The 20,398-nt window shown below is 43.5% G+C and overlaps 1 protein-coding gene across 6 annotated transcripts in view; it reads right to left on the minus strand.

Moving 5' to 3' along the window:
• LOC147725910 (C-type lectin domain family 12 member B-like) overlaps nucleotides 1-20,398 on the minus strand; it is a 270,787-nt gene that overhangs the window by 228,385 nt on the left and 22,004 nt on the right. For 2 of the 6 annotated variants that reach the window (XM_086962824.1, XM_086962825.1), the window contains exon 2: nucleotides 9,636-9,730. The exons of the other annotated variants lie outside the window; for them this stretch is intronic. In XM_086962824.1, coding sequence (XP_086818950.1) covers nucleotides 9,636-9,657 — 22 coding nt within the window. In that variant the 5' untranslated portion in view covers nucleotides 9,658-9,730. The remainder of the gene's footprint in view (nucleotides 1-9,635; nucleotides 9,731-20,398) is intronic. 6 annotated transcript variants of the gene reach the window in all.

Consider the following 20,398-nt stretch of genomic DNA (forward strand, 5'->3'; position numbering starts at 1 on the left):
GAAACCTGGCTATCTGAATCGTCTACACCTATAATGGACATACTGGTTCCCCCCAACTACCACATCACTAGACTGGACAGGGTCGGTCAAAAAGGTGGGGGTGTCGCATGCATACACAGGAGTAACCTCTCTGTCCTGAAAGTATCCTCCCCTTCCTTACCCTCCCCAACCTCCTATGAATACATCTGCCTCGATATTATCAGTGAGGGCAAACCGATATGCACTCTTCACGGCATTTACCACCCACCAGGGGACAACCGTACCTTCTCGCAACAAATCATGGACTTGATCTCAACCAATTCTGGTCGACAACTCACACAAATATACCTTGGTGACTTCAACCTCCATTGGAATGATCATAATGACGCGGTGGTAAATAGTCTTAAAAATTTCCTCAACGCCCTCGACCTCACCCAAATATGCGACAGCCCGACCCACGAGAAAGGCTCTATCCTTGACCTTATCATCTCCAAAGAGGACTCTATCCAACTTGAATCTATCCAACCCTGTGACTGGTCAGATCATCATATTGTCACATTCTACATCAAGGAAAAAGTCAAATTGAACCCGGTTCAATCCTGCAAGCCCAAAGTCTGGAAAAGAGACCTGAAAAAACTCAATCCAAACTCTCTACCCCCCAACAGCTGCAACCTCCTACTTCCTCCTACCGGCGTCACGGATGTCCAAGCTTTGACTGATCACTATCTCAACGCTATGACCTCAATAGTTAATGAAGCTGCACCTATGCAGCTAAAAAGAGCCTCCACAAAAATGTCCAATCCCTGGTACGACGGGAGTCTCAATGACGATAGACGGGCTATGCGGATGGCAGAGCGCACCTGGAGATCAGCTCCCTCCGCACTGCACCTAAAAACGCTGAAGAAAAAGAGAAATGCCTACTTCAGGAAAATAAAACGGTCTAAATCAGAATTTTTCAGCCGGCAGCTCGACCAAGCCAAAAATCGTCCGAGAAAGCTGTTTGAGCTAATCAGAACACAATCCAAGGAACAACCCCAACCACTCAGCACTCTGGACAAAGCACCATCCTGTGAAGACTTCGCCTCTTTCTTTATCCAAAAAACCGATAACATAAAGAATGATCTCCTCATTGACGTAAGTCTTTACTCCAAACCCCATTGCACAGCACCCACTGAACCAAAAAACAATGCCACATGGTCATCCTTTGCCACCTATTCAGAAGAAGAAATTGGTAGACTGCTCAGCACTGTGAAACCAGCCAATCACCTCACGGACCCCCTTCCTGCTAACGCTGTCAAAGACCTTACCCCGTCGCTCCTCCCACTCTGGACTAAAATTATTAACAGTTCACTTCAACAAGGGACCATTCCCGACGCCCTTAAAGTTGGACAAGTCACACCTCTACTAAAGAAACCAACAGCCGACCCCTCTGATCTAAATAATTACCGTCCCATTACCAATATTCCGACTCTAGCCAAACTGTTGGAAAAATGCGCACAAGTACAATTGACTAAACACATTAATCAGTTTGATCTACTCAACCCTAATCAATCAGGCTTCAGAGCAGATCACAGTACAGAAACTGCTATGACTCACATAATTGACGACGCCCTTCAAATCCTAGATCAAAATGATACCTGCCTCCTCATCCTTCTTGATCTCTCGTCTGCATTCGACACCGTCAAACATGAGAATTTACTCGAACTATTAAACACAAGAATGGGTCTATCTGGAACTGTGCTCAAATGGTTCACGTCCTTTCTACACAACAGATCGCAGAAATTCAAGAGTAACAACATGATGTCTTCGCCAATACCTGTATCGCTAGGCGTCCCACAAGGATCCTCCCTTTCCCCAACTTTGTTTAACCTAGTTATGGAGCCTCTCACCACCTTGCTAGAAGCATCCAATGTTCACTTCCACATGTACGCCGATGACACCCAACTGAATCTCAAATTACAATCACCCAAAGACATTACGCTCTTGAATTCTACGATCAGAAGAACCCAATCCTGGCTGGCCGCTAATCATCTCAAACTCAATGCTCTTAAAACAGAGTTCCTCTTGATCTCACCTCCCGCGAAGATCACTACCGCTCAAATTTGGCTTAAACACCTAACGGCACTCAATGTTCAGCCCACCATCGTGGACTCAGCAAAATCTTTAGGCATAACACTTGACACCAACCTCAACATGCAGGAACACATCAACAAAGCAACTAAGGGTGCGAACTTTCAGATCAATACCCTAAGGAAACTCAAACCCTTCCTTCCAGCCAAAGATTTCCAAACTGCGGTACAAGCACTAGTCATCCCTCGAATAGATTACGGCAGCATCGCCCTCTGCGGTCTCCCCCTAACTACTACGGCACCCATAAGAGCGTCTCTAAACGCAGCAGCGAGACTCATCACTGGATCAAAAAAACACTCACACATTTCCCCTGACCTGAAATCGCTTAACTGGCTGCCTTTTGAAGCCAGAATACACTTGAAAATCGCCTGCATGACGCACAAGGCCGTCCACCTGAGCTCACCCGGATACCTCGCTCAGAAGCTGACGATCTCTGGAGGCTCCAGAAACACTAGAGGCTCAAACAATCTTTTGCTAAAGCCCCAAAAATTCTGCAAGGAAAAAACCTATAAACGCTCCTTCTCAGGAATGGCACCCAGGATCTGGAACTCACTCCCCCCTAAAACCAGGCTCATCTCCTCCACCATACTTTTTAAGAAAGAAGTAAAGGCTATCCTCATGGCTAAATATACTTGAATTATCACTAGGGAAGATTTTTACAAACGCTGAACCATTCTGTTTTACTGATCATTTTGCATTTTGTATGACTCGTGTTATTGACTTACCTGATTGTTTACGCTGCCACCTATTTTTATTTGTATCACCATTGATGTATCTATCTGACTACGCTCCTACATTTACCCTCCCCACCCCAATTGTTATTTACTTACATGTTGTACCCATCGTCTGTAAAGCGCTCTGATATCTGCAAAGATCTTGTTCGCGCTATATAAAACTTTCAAAATAAAAAATAAATAAATAAATAAACTTAGCCTACAAAAGAGTGGAGCACATGATGAGTTGTCTTGATGTGTTGAAGAAGGAAAGTGTGGTGAAAAATGAATGTAGTGCACATGAAGAATCTTGTAAAACTAATGTGAATTTTCAAACAGTGTTATAAATGTAGGATATTTGGTCACATCGCCAATCCCAGGGAGTGTCCAGCTATTCGTGTGGTGTGACACAAGTGTGCTCATACAGGCCAATTTCAGAAAGGTTGTAGAAACATGGATAAGACCCCAAAGAGGGCACAGTGAAAGAGGTTTGTGAGAAGGTTTTCTTGCAGGGGGAGCAAGTGTAAAGGCAATTCCACTGATGATGTGGTGGTGATGGCAAACTGGTGAGGAGGATAGTTTTTGTAAAACTTTTTTTTCAATTTAATAAAACATCCTAAAAAAATCAGCAGTCAGTGATATGCATGGTGAACGACTATACGCACATAATGCAACATGCCATTTTGGCAGGCAGGGTCATGGGCAATATACTTACAATCCCCAACCTAAGAAAATCAGGCATCGCATCCATGTGCCCCCCTCCCAATAGTGTTTCTGCAAACGGAGCACTCTGAGCTCCCACTCATTCTCATGTACTGCCTCACTCATTTGCTCGTGGCATCACTGTCCTCCGACACCACATCAGAGTTCGGGTCCATCAAGCTAGTACACAGTCCTCTCCACTCAGTTAGATCGTCTGTCACCCTCTTGTCGTGTCTATGGAGTTGCATGTAAGTCTTCTCCGCCGAGGTCCACTCCATCCCATCCTTGCGCCATTGTGCAATTTCCGGCCCCATCTGTCCCATCCAAGTGCTGGCTACCCTCTATCTGGCTAAGACTAACACCAATAGTAGGAATTTGTGTTGTATCTTCCTGCCTTTTGGCTGCTTAATGTTGTCCAAAAGACAAAACAGTGGCGTGCATGTCATGTTTAGATGTGGCACCCTGTTGATGCCAGCGACCACCTGAGTCTAGAAGTCCTATATCAGACTGCACTGCCAGGCGTAATGCAGGAAATCTTCTTAACTAGCACCACACCGAAGACCACTATGAACTCCATTTGGGGATATGCGATGCAAGTCCCTGGGTGTAAGATAAGTCCTGTAAAGAAAATTAAAGTGTATGACTTGAAAGAGGACATTACATGAAACAGATGGTGTGAGCTCATTATCTTGTATCCAGTCCCCGGTTCCTAAGGGGACATATAGGTCAATGTCCTATGCCATGCAGGGCCACGGAGCAGTCCCCACCGCATCAGCTCACATAGCTCTGTACTACAGGTATGTTATGTTATGTTAATTTGTTCCTGTATAGCACGTGTAAACCAACAGGTCTCTTAGGGCCAGATGTAAGTAGACATTTACCGACCGGTAACGGCCGATTCGGCCATTACCGACTTGTAAATGGCTATTCTAGATGTAGGGTGGCTATTTTACCGATTCAGTAAATTTACCGAATCAGTAAATTTACCGAATCGGTAAAATACCGAATCGGTATTTTTACCGATTCGGTAATTTTGAAATGTAGGTGGGACTCTTTGAGTCCCACAGGCCTTACCGAATCAATATTTTACCACCCAATCCAATTGGGTGGTAAAATACCGATTCCAGGTGTGCATGCACATGTGTGCATGCACACCCATGGCATGTGACAGACGGACATGCCCTTAGGGCATGTCTGTGTGCCACATGTCACACATGCCTTAAATCAGGGTGCTAGAGGGTGTCAAAGTGACACCCCCTGCACCCTTGCAAAATTCGGTATTTACCGAATCGGTAAATACCGATTCGGTAATGCCCATTGATTCCTATGGGCTTCAATGCCCATAGGAATCAATGGGCATTACCGAATCAGTATTTACCGATTCGGTAAATACCGATTCTTACAGAATCGGTAATTCAATTACCGATTCTTTCTATTGTATTGTATTGTATTGTATTTATTATTTGTAATGCGCAACTGTCACCCTACGGGTATCCTGGCGCCCAAACAGGAAGTAGTCAGATGGTAATCAGATGGTATACAATACACTAGCTGTCATGACATGTAGACCAGCCGCCAAAGCTATTAGATAGAGTCAGGGGGGTTATACTTTGGCGAACAGCCAGGTTTTCAGGCTCTTTCTGAAACCCAGTAGGGTGTCAATTTTTCTGATGTTCTGGGGAAGCTCATTCCACAGCCTAGAGGCAGAGGTACAAAACGCTCTGCCTCCCATCCTCGATCTCCTGATCCTGGTAATTGCTGCCAAACTCTGGCTAGCAGAGCGCAGGGACCTGGACGGACTATACCAGGAGAGCCTTTCCTGTAGAGGGATAGGTCCTGTGTTGTGCAGGGCTCTGTACACGATACATAGGGACTTGAAGGCAACTCTACTCCCGATTGGCAACCAGTGTAGATCTCTTAGCGCCGACGTAGTGGAAGAACTGCGAGGTCTTTTAAGTGCCAGCTTGGCCGCTATAGACTGGACCCTCTGGAGCCCCTGTAGGATATATAGGGGGGCCCCTAGATATAACGAGTTACAATAGTCCAGTCTGGCCAGAATCACACTCCTAACTACTAGTGGTCTAGATTCGTCAGGCAGGAGGGGCAGAATCTGTCTGAGTGCCTTCAACAATCCATAACAGACACTGATGGTTTTATTGGTCTGAGAGGTCATGTCTACATCTCCCCCCTTCTATTTTACCGATTCATAAATACCGAATCGGTAAAATTCGGTATTTATGAATCGGTAAAATATACTTACCTACATCTGGCCCTTAGTGCTTTGGAAGACGAGAAACACAGTCAAAGTCAAAGGTGGGAATGTCTCCAGGTACTGAAAGGACTTTAAGCCGTACCTAATGCTTACCTAAAAAGGATAGTTTTAGTTGTTTCCGGAAGGGGAGAAGTCTGGGTTCTTTACTGAAATTTACAGGCAACTGATTTCAAAGTTGTGGCAGAAGGACCGAAAACACTCAACCTCCTTTGGATGTGGTGTTAAATTGTGGGCAGGTCATCCGGCCGGCTTCCGCTGAGCGCAGCACGCGCCCTGGCACATATTTGAGTAGACGTTCTTTTATGTACCCTGGGGCGTGTCTGTGTAGTGCTTTGTGGGTAATGCACAACTCCTTAAACTTCGCTCTTTGCCTAATAGGCAGCCAGTGCAACTTGCACAGCAAGGAAGTGGCATGAGTTCTTCTGGGCAGCCTAAAGATTAACCTTGCTTCGTCATACAACTCTACTTGCAGTTTGTTAGTAAGTTTCTGGGGTAGCCCGACATAAAGCGCGTTGCTGATACTATCGTTTTCATTGACGAGACCGAAAGAAGAGGAACCAACTTCCTCATCTGTCTTAGAAGATGTATACAATTTCGGGTGTTACGGGTAACCAGAGCTCATATAAATATCAGCATATGAATCTAATCTTCTCAAATATATAATGCTGGTGCATCCAAGGATTATTTGGATACAACACCCCTCCTCCACTAATTATCAACCGAAGTTAAAATCACATAAAACACAATGTCTCGGAGCACACAGAAAGTTCAAATGCAATTGCAAATTATGAGTCCCAAACTTCAACTCCAAAGTAGTGATGTATGACAAAAATTATTTTATTTCATATAATCCACTCTTTGCGTCAACGCGTTTCACCTAGGTTCAAGACACCTACGGCTTCATCAAGGCTTCACAAAGTCAGGATTAAACCTTATCGATGGTTCCCTCCTGAAACATGGGATAATATTCCTGGATTTAACGAACAATATTTTGTTTCTGAGATTGGATCTCAACAACACATGAATATTTTGACAAGTTGATTGCAATAGATGCTGGCAGCCTCAATATATTTGATTAAGTAGCCGAGGGAAACACAGCAGTTTTGATCCGAATATTGGGAAGGATATATTTACAATTCAGGAGGGAACCATCGATAAGGTTTAATCCTGACTTTGTGAAGCCTTGATGAAGCTGTAGGTGTCTTGAACCTAGGCGAAACGCGTTGGCGCAAGGAGTGGAATATATGAAATAAAAGGATGTATGACGTTACTACACATACTTTTATCACGCATACCTTTACAATGCGGTTTTTACAACACATGCCTTTACAACGCATAGCGCTTTGGGGTGCTGGATAGTGAAAAGTTTAATTTACTATTCCAACTCCAGTCCCCGTGGATACTAGGGAAGGTGTTGGATAGGAAATTAAACGTATTCCCTATCCTAGAGCGCCCCCCAGCGCAATGCGTTGTAATGGTTTGCGTTGTAATGACTGCGTTGTAATGGTAGCGCGTGGTAAAAGTTTCGTTGTAAAGGTTGTATACCGAAATAAAAGAATTTTTGTCATACATCACTACTTTGGAGTTGAAGTTTGGGACTCATAATTTGCAATTGCATTTGAACTTTCTGTGTGCTCCGAGACATTGTGTCTTAGAAGACCTATGCATGCTCCGGCCACAAAATTGACTTGATTGGTCATAGAGAGCTCAGAGTCGATCTTAATGCCCAAGCTTTTCACAACGGGTGCTGGGTTAGGGGTGGCCCCCAACTCTTGGGGCCAGAGCTGATCGCTCCAGGTGTTGTTTTTAGTTGAGTTGGCTAGGACTTCAGTTTTGTCTGGATTGATTTTTAGGGAATTAGCAGTCATCCAGTTAACTGTGAACCTGAGTATGCACAGGGCTGACTGTTGGGCATGGGCCGAATTATCGATCCTTAGGATGATTTGGGTGTCATCCACGTAGTTGAATACTCGGCAGTCCATTTTGGCTAGCGCAGCCACTAGAGGCTGTAGGTATATATTAAAGAGGAGAGGGTACAGTGTGATCAAATGGTGGCCAGAACCACAGGATAAGCAAATTCCCAAAGTTTGCATAGTCTCAGGCGCTGCAGGGTGGCATGGCACAATGCTCTGCCAATTTCGGCCAGGCCTGTGTGGTGCAAGAAATTATTGGTAGGTCTTCTCGAAGGAGATAAAAATCTCCCCAGGGTATATATTCCCCAAATAGGTGCACCCTTCATCCTTCCATGCCGTCCATCATCTGCCGGACCAGTTTCCATGCCCAAATTGTTTACCATGGAAAGGAGCTCGCCTCAGGACCACCTGGAGAAACCATTGCCAAATTGTTGCTGTCTACCGGATTATGTACAGGAATTCAGCTTTGGGTCCCACGTACTCCATCAGTATTCCATGCAACTGTTCCACTGCAACTCTACCGGACAATAGACATTTTTCCCAATTGTTGCCCAGGTCCAGCCAGTGGGGCGCATACTGAAGATGTGCTGCTTTGTAATAGAGATCTAGCCACTGGACTTTCAGACCCCGTCTTTGTACCGTTTGGTCATTGTCAACAAGGCCACTCTACTGAATCGGCCAGCCAACAGCAGCAAGATAAAAATGAAATCCATCTGCTTAAAGTCGCATGATGGGTGGGGGTAAAGCGAGTTCTGCAGCACGTACAAACAATCAGGGAGAGTGGCAATGTATTCCAGAAATTCATGGATGACCTCAATGCATCTAAGACCCTGTCTATATTTAGTTGTAGCGGTAACTTTTGAGTGTGCTGCCTGAATCCCAAGGTACCTGAACTACGTCATCTCCCAGTGTAGTCCCTGCACAGGGAAGCTGTCTGTTGGGGTACCGACTAGCCAGGCGAAGGGGGGACAACAGGAATTTGTTGCAGTTAAGCCCGAGTCTTGAAAGGGTCCCGAAGTGGTCCAGCATCCGTAGCAGCCTCCGCACGGCATCCGGGGCGGAGGAGAAATAGAGCAAGGCATCATTGGAGGGCATGGGGAGATGGCTATTGCCATCAACCAGGTGAAGACAACAAGGACCCCCTGGGTAGTATATAGACTCCTAGGGCAGGGTAACAACTAGTGTGAGGAAAATCCCAGGACGTCTAATGTACACTGTGAACACTCGGGATGGATCAGTAATCAAGTAGAAAAATCAAGAATTTAACAATATCTATATAAAATATATATCTTTAATGAGTATTTGTTTAAAAACAACATGTAAAACGTGACCACGAGGTCAAACCATATAATAAGAATAAAAAATAATTCAATGACATACAGTTCTAATAATCAAACAACATAAAATTCATAATCAGTACAAGAAAATTGGACACAAAAATGCATGTAGTACGTCAATATTAAAAAGGAGCATAAGAACTCGACGCGCGTTTCGGCAGTAACCCGCCTTCTTCAGGAGACATAGAATAAATCCTGAAAATACATATATGAAAGAAAAATATCTATTAAAATACAATCCATATATTAACACATCAAAACATGACATTCCTTACTATCACACTGACCCTCCATAACAATTTGTTCACTCAGTGGCAATGATTAGCTGAAAGATGTCTATCGATTGTACAGTACCTAACTAACTAGAACTGTTCAAAGATTGATCCTTCATACCAGGTCTCAGCCTTACTCCTAGAGAGACATAGCTAATAGCCTCTTCTTAGACCGCTATATATTAGCTATGTTTTAAACGTTGCATTATTTCACCCCATTGGTGGAGGTTGTAAATATGAAGGAGATTGAATCATCATATCTTATATACAAATTGTGGACATAAAAATATGCTTACAGTACATGAAAGATTACTTACAAACATTGGACGCTCTATCCATGCAGTAACAATATTGGAAGGTGACAACTTCGTAGTTTGGATGAGATAAGTTTAGTTTCAAGGTGAGGATAGTCCTGATAATATAAGAGGAAACATAATTTAAATAGGACAAAACCTAAGATATAGTTATTTAAACCTACGACTGAATGGGTCAAACATACTGCGCAAGACATGTGGATAGTCCTATAATAATAAAGCCTGTAGTTGATGGCATAATAGGTTGCTGGCTATTCTTACAGACTGTCAAGGATATATAATTACATGATCTCCACGTTAGTGCATGGCAGTCAATACTTAGGTAAACAGATTCTAGACCAGATGTGGCTTAATATAGTTTTCAAGTACAATCATATAACTGGTGGAGGAGTCGATGCGAACAATATTAAAAAAATATATATATAAGGGGAAGGGGTATATCAGACGATAGCCATTCAGAATTATAATTACATTTATATCCACAGTAGATAGTGCGTATTACTGAAACCCTAATACAGTTCTACAGTTACATACGAGTGCGTCACATAAATACCTTAGTATTTTCAGTGAAGTAGGCGATGTACGTAGGGCGGATATAGACGGTTATAAAAGCGATGGTCACAATGATACTGGTGGGACAAAGAATAGAGGCGTGTGTAAAAAGCCAATATTATTTGTAATGCTACAAGAAATTGATAATTACTGTAGTTGGGATAAGTCTTGAGGACTTTATCTATTAGTGGAACTTATTTGACATTGGAAACTACTAAGCGTTTAAATTACCTTTGATATTTATGCAATGCACCAGAATTGTGATCCGGTGAATCTTGCTCGGTTTTAGTAGACTCGAGGACAGATAAAAGTAGTTTCTGTGGATAAAATCATGAATGCGGGTAAATCTCGGTTACAACCGCAATCCGTATTAAGGCATAATATTTAGGAGAATATTTAGAGTGCCTAGTAAGCCTAAATTCTTACCTTAAATAAATAAACAATGGACGGACAGCAATGTAGTGCTGTTCCGACGCTCGAGATGTATGGGTCCTACTTCCACATAAAAAGTAGATCAGCCGTCTCTGTGAAAAGAGTCACGGTTGGGGATCAGTAAAGTTTGCATCTCAGTCCGTAATAACAGCTAAGGTGATAGGATAATAGTAATCTCAGAGTGCCCTGAATTCTTACCTTAAAAACATGAACAATACGCGGGCAGCAGGGTGGTGCTGTTCCAACGCTCGTTTAGTGGGGATCCACCCTCCACAAAGAAAATAGATCAGCCGTCTCTGTGAAGGGAGTAACGGTTGGGAAACAGTTACGTTTATATTTTAATCCGTACTATAGCTAAATGGAAGCGATCTCCGCGAGCCCAGAGAGCCCAACGCGACGGATTCCTTACCTTAGGAAAATAGACAAGGGGCGGACAGCAGGATGGTGCTGCTCCTACGCTCGTGTTGTGGGGACCCAACCTCCACGGAAATCGAAGATAGCTGCCTGATAATTTAGGATCCAATTTAAACGTAATTTTTGGCGCGAAAATCTCAGCGTTGTTACTGGTCTCTGTAGACCTAAACGAAGGACTACTAAGGAGATAGACGAACTTAACTCGTCCCAATCCAAAATGGCGCCAGAATACTATCGGGTTTGTTTGATTACTTTAGATTTTACAGTCGTTTTCAAGATAGTAGCGTTTCCATTTTAAATGGATATATAATTAACATAAAACCTGGTATTATGTAGCACCATAATCTGTTATTTGGGATGTTCTTTATATATTTTAGATTTATTCATCTTTAAGGAAAATAGCAGTGTTATTTATGAGTATATATGTAATTCAGACACGCATCTATATAACAAAAAAAACGGGGGTTCCTACAAGCGAGACATCATTGGAAGTATATGTATTATTCTTAACTGGTGATGGAGAATTCACAAGCAAGATTAATTTAAAAGAGGTATTTTCATATACTTATATATTAGTTGATGGAACACATATTCTCCACCTATGGATGGTGTATGAAGTACATTGTTCTAAATCTTATACATACTCATAATTGTTTACCAATATTCACAGCGATAAAAGTTCTAAGAATCATTACCTGCGATCGATATGTACAGACCTTATAAGTATAAAGGAAATCAATAAGTAGAGTGGTATAGCTTTCCCAATCGGTTTAGCAAAATCGTATTGTCATGACGATCTTGCCCCCGAAGCCCTCTCAAAACAAAAAGATCTAGAGATGACTCAAACTAGGCTACTTACGGATACTAAAGGATGGCATTCTCCCAGGGAATCTCGGCATTGAGGCCCTTCTTGAACGTTCCCAGGGAGAAAATCCAGAACACCTCCCTTTTCTTTCTCACTAAGTCACCACCTTTATTGTTTGAAAGTCTGATTTTCTCTAAAATGCGCCATTTAAAGTCGTCAGGAGCATGGTGATTTTCATTGAAATGTTTCACTAGGGGGGCTAGTTGTTTGTTTGTGCGGATAGCCGACCTGTGTTCTGTGAGCCTGGTTTGGACCGACCTCGAGGTTTCACCTACATAGCCAAGTTGGCATGGGCACAAAATAAAGTAGATACAATTCATAGTCTTACAGTTCCACATGTCTTGGGCAGAAGTCCGACAGCCATTATGTTCAAAAAACTCACCTTCAATGATGTTACTGCAGGATTTACAGGATGAGCATTTGACAGTGCCTCTAACAGGGAAATTGTTACTGATTGATCTCTGTAAAAATTCAGATTGGGTATTCGTAGTTGTAAAACGAGAATGTACTATGAGATCCTTAAGGTTTTTGTTTCTCCTATGGGCAAAGATAGGCTTCTCTAGTTTACTGCTGGTGGGATTAGAGTTGAGGATATGCCAGTTTGAATTGACAATGTGTCTGACTGTCTTGTCAAGAGTGGAATGTTTTGTAATACATACCAGTTGGTCATTGGCTGCGGGCATCTTAGTTTTTAGGAGGTGGTCGCGATCGTAGAATCTCGCACGTTTATAAGAGTCTCGTATCAATCTGTGTGGGTATCCCCTGTTGAGGAATTTCTGTCTCATTGTTTGGGCTTGGATATCGAAGTCTGATAGATTGGAACAATTCCTCCTAACTCGGAGAAATTGGGAGAAGGGGATGCTCTCCCTTTGGCACCGCGGGTGAAAACTTTTATTGCCATCAACCATGCAGGAGGGAGAAATATGCAAGTTGCTTATACTGGTGCGAGCCGCTGCGCAGACAATCCTTCTGCTTATAGGCTTCTCATGAGGATTAAGTCCTGCCTGAAAATGCTTTGCAGGTCACTGGCCTGCCGCTTACTGCCCACTGGGGCTACCTGTTCGAGATGCTACAGCTTATTGTGTTTCACCAATGGTTCTGTGGCCGGATACATCTGCTTTATACTTCACTGACTGCAGGGTGCACATTGGGCGATGCTGCCCAGAGCCCTGGAGATTGGGCCGCGGAACATGAAAGGGCTGCCCATTAACGCCACTTGTATTTGTGGAGAACATTTGATGTGAATGTGTTACTCTGTGGAAGTGGATGGTATAAGGTGGGTGTTGGTGAATGAGAAAAGGGGCAGCATTTCTGACCCTAGTCCCAACCAGTCTCGAACAGGCTCAAATAGGCACTCACCCTTCTCCTCTCTGCCCTTAGCCGCGACACACAGGCTGAGATGCCCTAAAAGCTGGCCTTATATAGCCCTAGTAAAATTTTCAAATCAAACACTCTTTTTTTGATTATGACACTTGATAATCATAAAAGCTAAATGGAGAAATGCATAAAAGATCATAGCATTCATAATAACCATCACAGATGTAAAGAAATAGTTTCTGTCATTAGCTTTAAGATTTCCTACATTTAAAAACATACTTTAAAAACAATAAACCAGATATAATAGTAAATGCATCATCCAGTAATTGTAAAACTAAGAAAGCCGGGTGACATTGCCTTAGGCCAATTTTCCTCAAGAGGGGCAGAATCCAGTCCTTTCTTTCCCACAGATAAAATCTGCAGAAAAATAATACCTGGATGGTCGACTGATTCGATAAACCGTCACACAGGCATTTGCACAGATCTCTGGACCAATCGTTCTGTTCTGGAAATGAAACTGATCTATGAATAGGGCCCAGACGAAAGCGTGTTAGTAAGACTCTGCTATAGTCTCCTATGAGCATCCCTGGATAGGATTGGATTTTGAAAATTGTTAAGATGGAGTATTGGGCATGGACTCTGGACTTTTTTAATTCCCCCCTCTTCTAAGTTCTTCCATAAAAGACAGACAAATATTTTTAAACTCCTTCCTTGTTATGGAACCTATTGTAGTCAGATCAGTAAAGTACTCTGGACGGACTATGGTGGAGATGAACTTTCTAATGTATGCCAGCCATTTTATGTTCTTAACCCCCTCTAAATTAAGGCAGTCCATTAGGATATGTCTATTTAGAATTGTCTGGTCTGTGGTCCAAATACTAAACCACAGCAATGCTGGTTGGATTTTTATGATATCCGAGACATGGTAAATACCTAGTTCAGTGTGACAAATAAAAGAGGAGGTACTGGCTGGGAGAGTCAATAAGTATCTCAGAAACCTATTCTCTATAATCTGCAGGGCTGACATGTCCTCGTGGCCCCATATACCTGCTCCATAAGCAGCGTTTGCAACGCACTTAGCTTTGTATATTTGTAGTAGTTCTCTAGGGGCCCTTTTGCCAATTTTCCTACTAAAGTTTATTAGGCCGGCTACCACTTTGAGGAATATTAGCTTCCTTGATTTAACCGCCCGAGACCAGAACTACCTTCTGTCAAATAGAATACAAAGATATGAGAATGTATCAAAACTTTTAATTTCATTAGAGTTTAGAACAAAAGGCTGGGTTTTGCTACTACCGGTCCCGCACTTCATAACACAGGGCTTTGGAATATTGATACACAGGCCTAAATTAGACATGTACTTGGCAAAGCAGGCGATGACCCTCTGTAATGTTATAGGAGTGCGGGCGGGCCATTAACACTGCATCGTCTGCATACATCAGAGCGGGAATTGGGCGATTATCTATAAGGGGTAAATCCTGACACTCGTCCACTATCCCTCTCCCAGGTCATTTATATATAAGGTAAATAGGAAAGGGGCGAGGACGCAACCTTGCAGCACTCCTCGTTTTACGTCAAAATGTTTAGTGCATTTGCCACCTTCCCCAAACCTGACCATTTAGCCCCTTGATACAGCTGTGCTATATACCGAATTATCGGTGGGTCCACTCTCAGAGTTTCTAGAATTTTCTAAAGCTTTTCTTGGATTACGCAGTCAAATGCTGCGGATAAATCCACGAAGGCCAGAACAAATCTGCTCTTTTTTGCCCTTGTGTATTTATTAATCAACATGTCCAAATTCAGGCCTTGCTCTACCATCCCCAGTCCCTTACGGGACCCATATTGGATGTCATTAATGGTCGAATGCTCCTCCGCCCAATCTTGAAGCCTTGTTTGAAGGATTCTACCAATTATTTTCACTGTGGAATTATGTAATGAAATAGGCCTGTAATTGGCTGGGTTAGACCTGTCCCTTTATTTGAAGATAGGGACCAGAATAGATACTAACTAAGCTGGAATTTGTGTAGGCAATTTTTTAATTTAGTGTGCGCTTTAGTGCATTTCGAATCAAACCACCCACGCTTGTGGCCCTGGTTATTATTGAAATTTCTTGTCAAGGCCTTTAAAATATGCCCTGCAATAACTAAAAAAACCCTCTACCACATTTGTGTTATCTGCATATTCATCTAGATATACCATGATCTCCTGACTACAGTTTTTAGTAATCACTTTTGTGAAATTGTCAGGGACCACTTTGTCCCAACACAAGGCAAACCCATTCTGACTAGACCAAGTGATATTTTTAACAGTATAAGATATACAATCCCTCGTACACCTGGCATTGTCTTTTTCAATTAAAGCCAGACTGAGGGCAAAATGGTCGCTTAATGCAATATTATGGGTGCAAAAATCTGCCACTCTGGAAGCATGCCTACTCGTCACTAAAATAAAATCGATTGTCACTAAAGTAAAATCGATTGTCGAGAAGGTACCCCTCCCGTTATATGTTGGTTTAAAAGTAACTGGGAAGGGGTATAAATCATTTGCAAAGATTAAATCTAACTCAAACAAAATGGCATTCAGCAACTCACCAAGGCGGGTATGAGCAAAATGAAAGAAATTGCAGTTTTTATCAAAGTCAATGCCGCAGGGACTCCCTTCCGCCTGGTTACATAACGTGCAGTTAAAATCCCCCCCCCAGACAATAATCAAGTCCTTTTGCATGGAGGCCAGGATTTTCTGTAAATTATGCCTTAGTGTCCTTAAAACCCCTTCGATCTGATCAGGGGGAATGTTACTATAAAAATTCACTAAAACTGTCCATATTAATTTGTCAGAATGCAATAGCAAAATTTGTACAAACTGATTATAAACTGTCCACTCTATTAGCCCCAGTAATCAGATGACCTCTTCAGCCCATGGGAACCCTAGACCTAACCAATCATAACAATAGCCCTAAACCCTAGGACCAATAGGACACCAAGTCCATACAAACAATCACAGCCCTAGTCCAATTACCCAATCAGGCACAAAACCCTAAACATTTCATCCAATAGAAACCATAAGTCCCAACCCTAGTCCCAACCCTGTTTTCAGCAACCAATCACACACAAAACCCTAAGCAACATATCCAATAGAAAACCTAACCCTAGGCCTAGTCCCAACCCTAGTCCCAGCAGCTAATTACACAGGAAACCCTAAGCCCTATATCTAAAAGAAAGCTAAACCCTAGCCCTTGTCCCATCCCTAGACCCAGCTACCAGTCACCCAGGAAACCCTAAGCCCTACATCGAATGGGAAGCCCAGCACCCGGAACCAATCTAAAATGCTAAACCTATCCACCAATCAGATCACTAACCTTAAGCCCTACATCAATGGAATCACTGACCCAGAAACCATTCAGAACAATTAAATAACCAACTAATGAGAAAGCTAACCCTAATCCAATAGAAATACCAGATGAAACCACCAATCAGTGTGGACTTGTACCGTCCAATAGCAGACCATTTAAGGTCCCTGCGACCTCAGTCTAGGTTTGCTGGCCACAGAGTTGGAAGCTGCTCCTCTAGAATCTCCAAGGAGACAGAGTTCAAGTTCAAGTTCAGGGATTTATATAGCGCACTACTCACCCAGAGGGTCTCAAAGCGCTTGGGGAGGGGGGGGTTCATTTTTTGTCGAATAGCCAGGTTTTAAGTTCTTTTCTGAAGGAGATGTGGTTCTGTGTAAGGCGGAGGTGAGTTGGGAGTGAGTTCCAGGTCTTGGCCGCCAGGAAGGGGAAGGATCTACCACCCATGGTGGATTTTCGGATGCGCGGGACTGCGGCGAGGGCTTGATTGGAGGATCTTAGTTGGCGGGTGGGTGTGTAGAAGGACAGTCGAGTGTTGAGGCATTCGGGTCCTAGTTTGTAGAGGGCCTTGTGTGCGTGGGTGAGGAGACGGAACGTAATTCTCTTGTTGACGGGAAGCCAGTGGAGGTCTTTTAGGTGTTCGGTAATGTGATCTTGGCGAGGGATTTCCAAAATCAGTATCGCTGATGCGTTTTGGATGCGTTGGAGTTTTTTCTGTAATTTGGCTGTGATTCCGGCGTATAGTGTGTTTCCATAGTCCACTCGACTCGTGACCAGTGCATGGGTGACTGTCTTTCTTGTCTCGGGGGGGGGGGGGATCCAGCGGAAGATTTTTTTGAGAATACGAAGTACGTTGAAGAAGGAGGATGAGACTGCGTTGACTTGTCTGGACATCGAGAGTGAGGAGTCTAGGATGAAGCCAAGGTTACGTGCGTGGTCTGTGGGTATGGGTGCTGTGCCCAGAGCCGAAGGCCACCCAGAGTCGTCCCAGGCAGAGGGGGAAGATCCTAGGATGAGCACCTCCGTTTTGTCTGAGTTGAGTTTTAGGCGGCTGTGTTTCATCCATTCGGCTACTTCTTTCATGCCTTCGTGAAGATTGGTTTTGGCGGTGTTAGGGTCTTTGGTGAGGGAAAGGATTAACTGGGTGTCGTCGGCGTAGGAGATGATGTTAAGGTTGTGTTGGCACGCGATGGATGCGAGTGGGCTCATGTAAACGTTGAAGAGGGTGGGACTGAGTGATGATCCTTGTGGTACGCCACAGATGACTTCAGTGGCCTCTGAGTTGAATGGGGGGAGTCGGACTCTTTGAGTTCTCCCGGTGAGGAATGAGATGATCCAGTCCAAGGCTTTTCCTTGTATGCCGATGTTGCTGAGGCGTTGTATAAGGGTGCAGTGACAGACTGTGTCGAAAGCGGTGGAGAGGTCGAGTAGAATGAGGGCCACTGTTTCTCCGTTGTCCAGTAGTGTTCGGATGTCGTCTGTCGCTGCAATGAGGGCGGTTTCGGTGCTGTGTTTGGCTCGAAATCCGGACTGAGAGGGATCGAGGGAGTTGTTGGATTCAAGGAAGGCGGCGAGCTGGGTGTTGACGGCTTTCTCAATGACTTTGGCAGGGAATGGGAGGAGGGATATGGGTTGGTAGTTTTTAAGTTCAGAGGGGTCTGCTGTGGGTTTCTTCAGGAGGGCGCTGAGTTCGGCGTGTTTCCAGCTTTCTGGGAAGGTGGCAGAGTTAAATGAGCAGTTGATGACATCACGGAGATGAGGTGCGATGATGGAGTCTGCTTTGTTGAAGATGTGGTGGGGGCAGGGGTCGGTTGGCGAGCCAGAGCGGATTGAGTTCATTAGGCGGATGGTGTCTTCAGTGGTGATTGGGTTCCAGGCGCTGAGGTTGTTAGTTGGCGGTGTAGGTTCTGAGGGGGGTGGGGAGGGTTGTTCGCAGGGAATGTTCTCGAAGCTGTTGTGAATGTCGGCAATTTTGTTGTAGAAGAAGGAGGATAACGCATCGCAAAGGTCTTGGGAGGGAGTGATGTCGTTAGATGCTGCGGTGGGGTTGGTGAATTCTTTGACGATGTTGAAAAGTTCCTTGCTGTTATGGGCGTTTATTTATTTATTTATTATAAAGTTTTGTATAGCGCGAACAAGACCCGTGGGTATCAGAGCGCTTAACATGAAATAAGAAAAGGAAACAAGGTTAACATATGTATAAGCAGTTAGCAAGCAATCGCAGTGAGGTAGATGACATATATATTCGTAGCACAAGTGACGTTAGCATAAGTAAATATGCTATGATTAAATAATAACAAAACATGTATATATAACAAATATGAGGTAGCACGGTATAGGTTCATGTATGAGGTAGCACAGTATAAGTTCATGAAAGATTACCTCATACTTGAACCTATACCGTGCTACCTCATATTTGTTATATATACATGTTTTGTTATTATTTAATCATAGCATATTTACTTATGCTAACGTCACTTGTGCTACGAATATATATGTCATCTACCTCACTGCGATTGCTTGCTAACTGCTTATACATATGTTAACCTTGTTTCCTTTTCTTATTTCATGTTAAGCGCTCTGATACCCACGGGTCTTGTTCGCGCTATACAAACGATCCTTGAAGATCAGACAAGCTCAATTCACACTTTGGACTTCTGCAGGTAAGGTCTAACAAACTTTGTCCTCTAACAAGACTGTTTCTATAAAACTTTACTCACTCTCCTAGCCAAAAAATGAGTGCCCAATCCCTACAAAACACAGCTTAAATGGCTCACAGCAGATTACTGCTGCCTCAGAGCACCCTTTGTTCACTTTATTATGTAAAATATCCCCGTAGCTTAGGGGGAAAAGGGGGATGTTTGGTTTCACTCACTTGCTAACACAAAATGGGAGCTGGGGTGGATTGCTTAACAAACAGGTCTGAGGGCAGAGGAAGGCAGAAATTAGGACTAAAAAAGCTGATAGTCACAGGAATTGTGAGAAAAAAACAACCGGTTTTAGACTGCAAATCCCACAATTTAACAGGTTAAATGAAACAGTCACAGGTAAGTAAAAGCCACAAGTTTCTATACAAAACAGGTGAGAAATGATGCAATCACAGACAGGTTAAAAACTTCAATTTTTAAACTTTAAGATCCACAATCACAACAGTTAAAAATGATGCAATCACGGGTAGGGAAAATCGCTTTTTACATTTTAAGAAAGAGACGTTACTAGTCTGCCTCCTTACCGCTTTCTGGTCTTTGGTTCACTGCAATCTGGGGCACAAGGAAACTGCTGATCACAAAATGGAGGTGAATGTTTTGGGGTTCATCCAGAAAACCCTTAAGGGGCCTGGGCAGGTGTGAGAGGAGGACCCAGGTTTGCCTGGGAGCTAGAGAGACAATCATCAAGAGTAGGCTGCTGTCCATTCAGAATCCCCTAGGAGACAGACAGGCTCAATCCACACTTAGGTGCACGTGTACCTGATCCTGGTAAGATGCCCATTGCTGGCATTCAGAGGCCATCTTTTGAATGACGGGGCCCCACTGTGGCATCATGAAATTTCTGTACAGCAACTGCGGCACAGTGGAGTTTCTGCACTACAACTGTGGCATAGTGGAGTTTCTGCACTACAACTGTGGCATAGTGGAGTTTCTACACAGCAACTGTGGTATTATGGAGTTTTGCATAGCACTTGTGTCCACTGTTTTTTGTTCATGCTTAACATAGCTGTGGCCATCCAAAACATAATGGCGACCAAGTTCTTACATATTGTTGACATTGTTTCCGTAATACTGGCTTATCCTGCCATACCGTTAATCCTGCAATGCCACTACACGGATTTGACATATTGTG

The sequence above is a fragment of the Lissotriton vulgaris genome, chromosome 3_1 (genome assembly GCF_964263255.1).
Source record: "Lissotriton vulgaris chromosome 3_1, aLisVul1.2, whole genome shotgun sequence".
NCBI lineage: Eukaryota > Metazoa > Chordata > Amphibia > Caudata > Salamandridae > Lissotriton > Lissotriton vulgaris.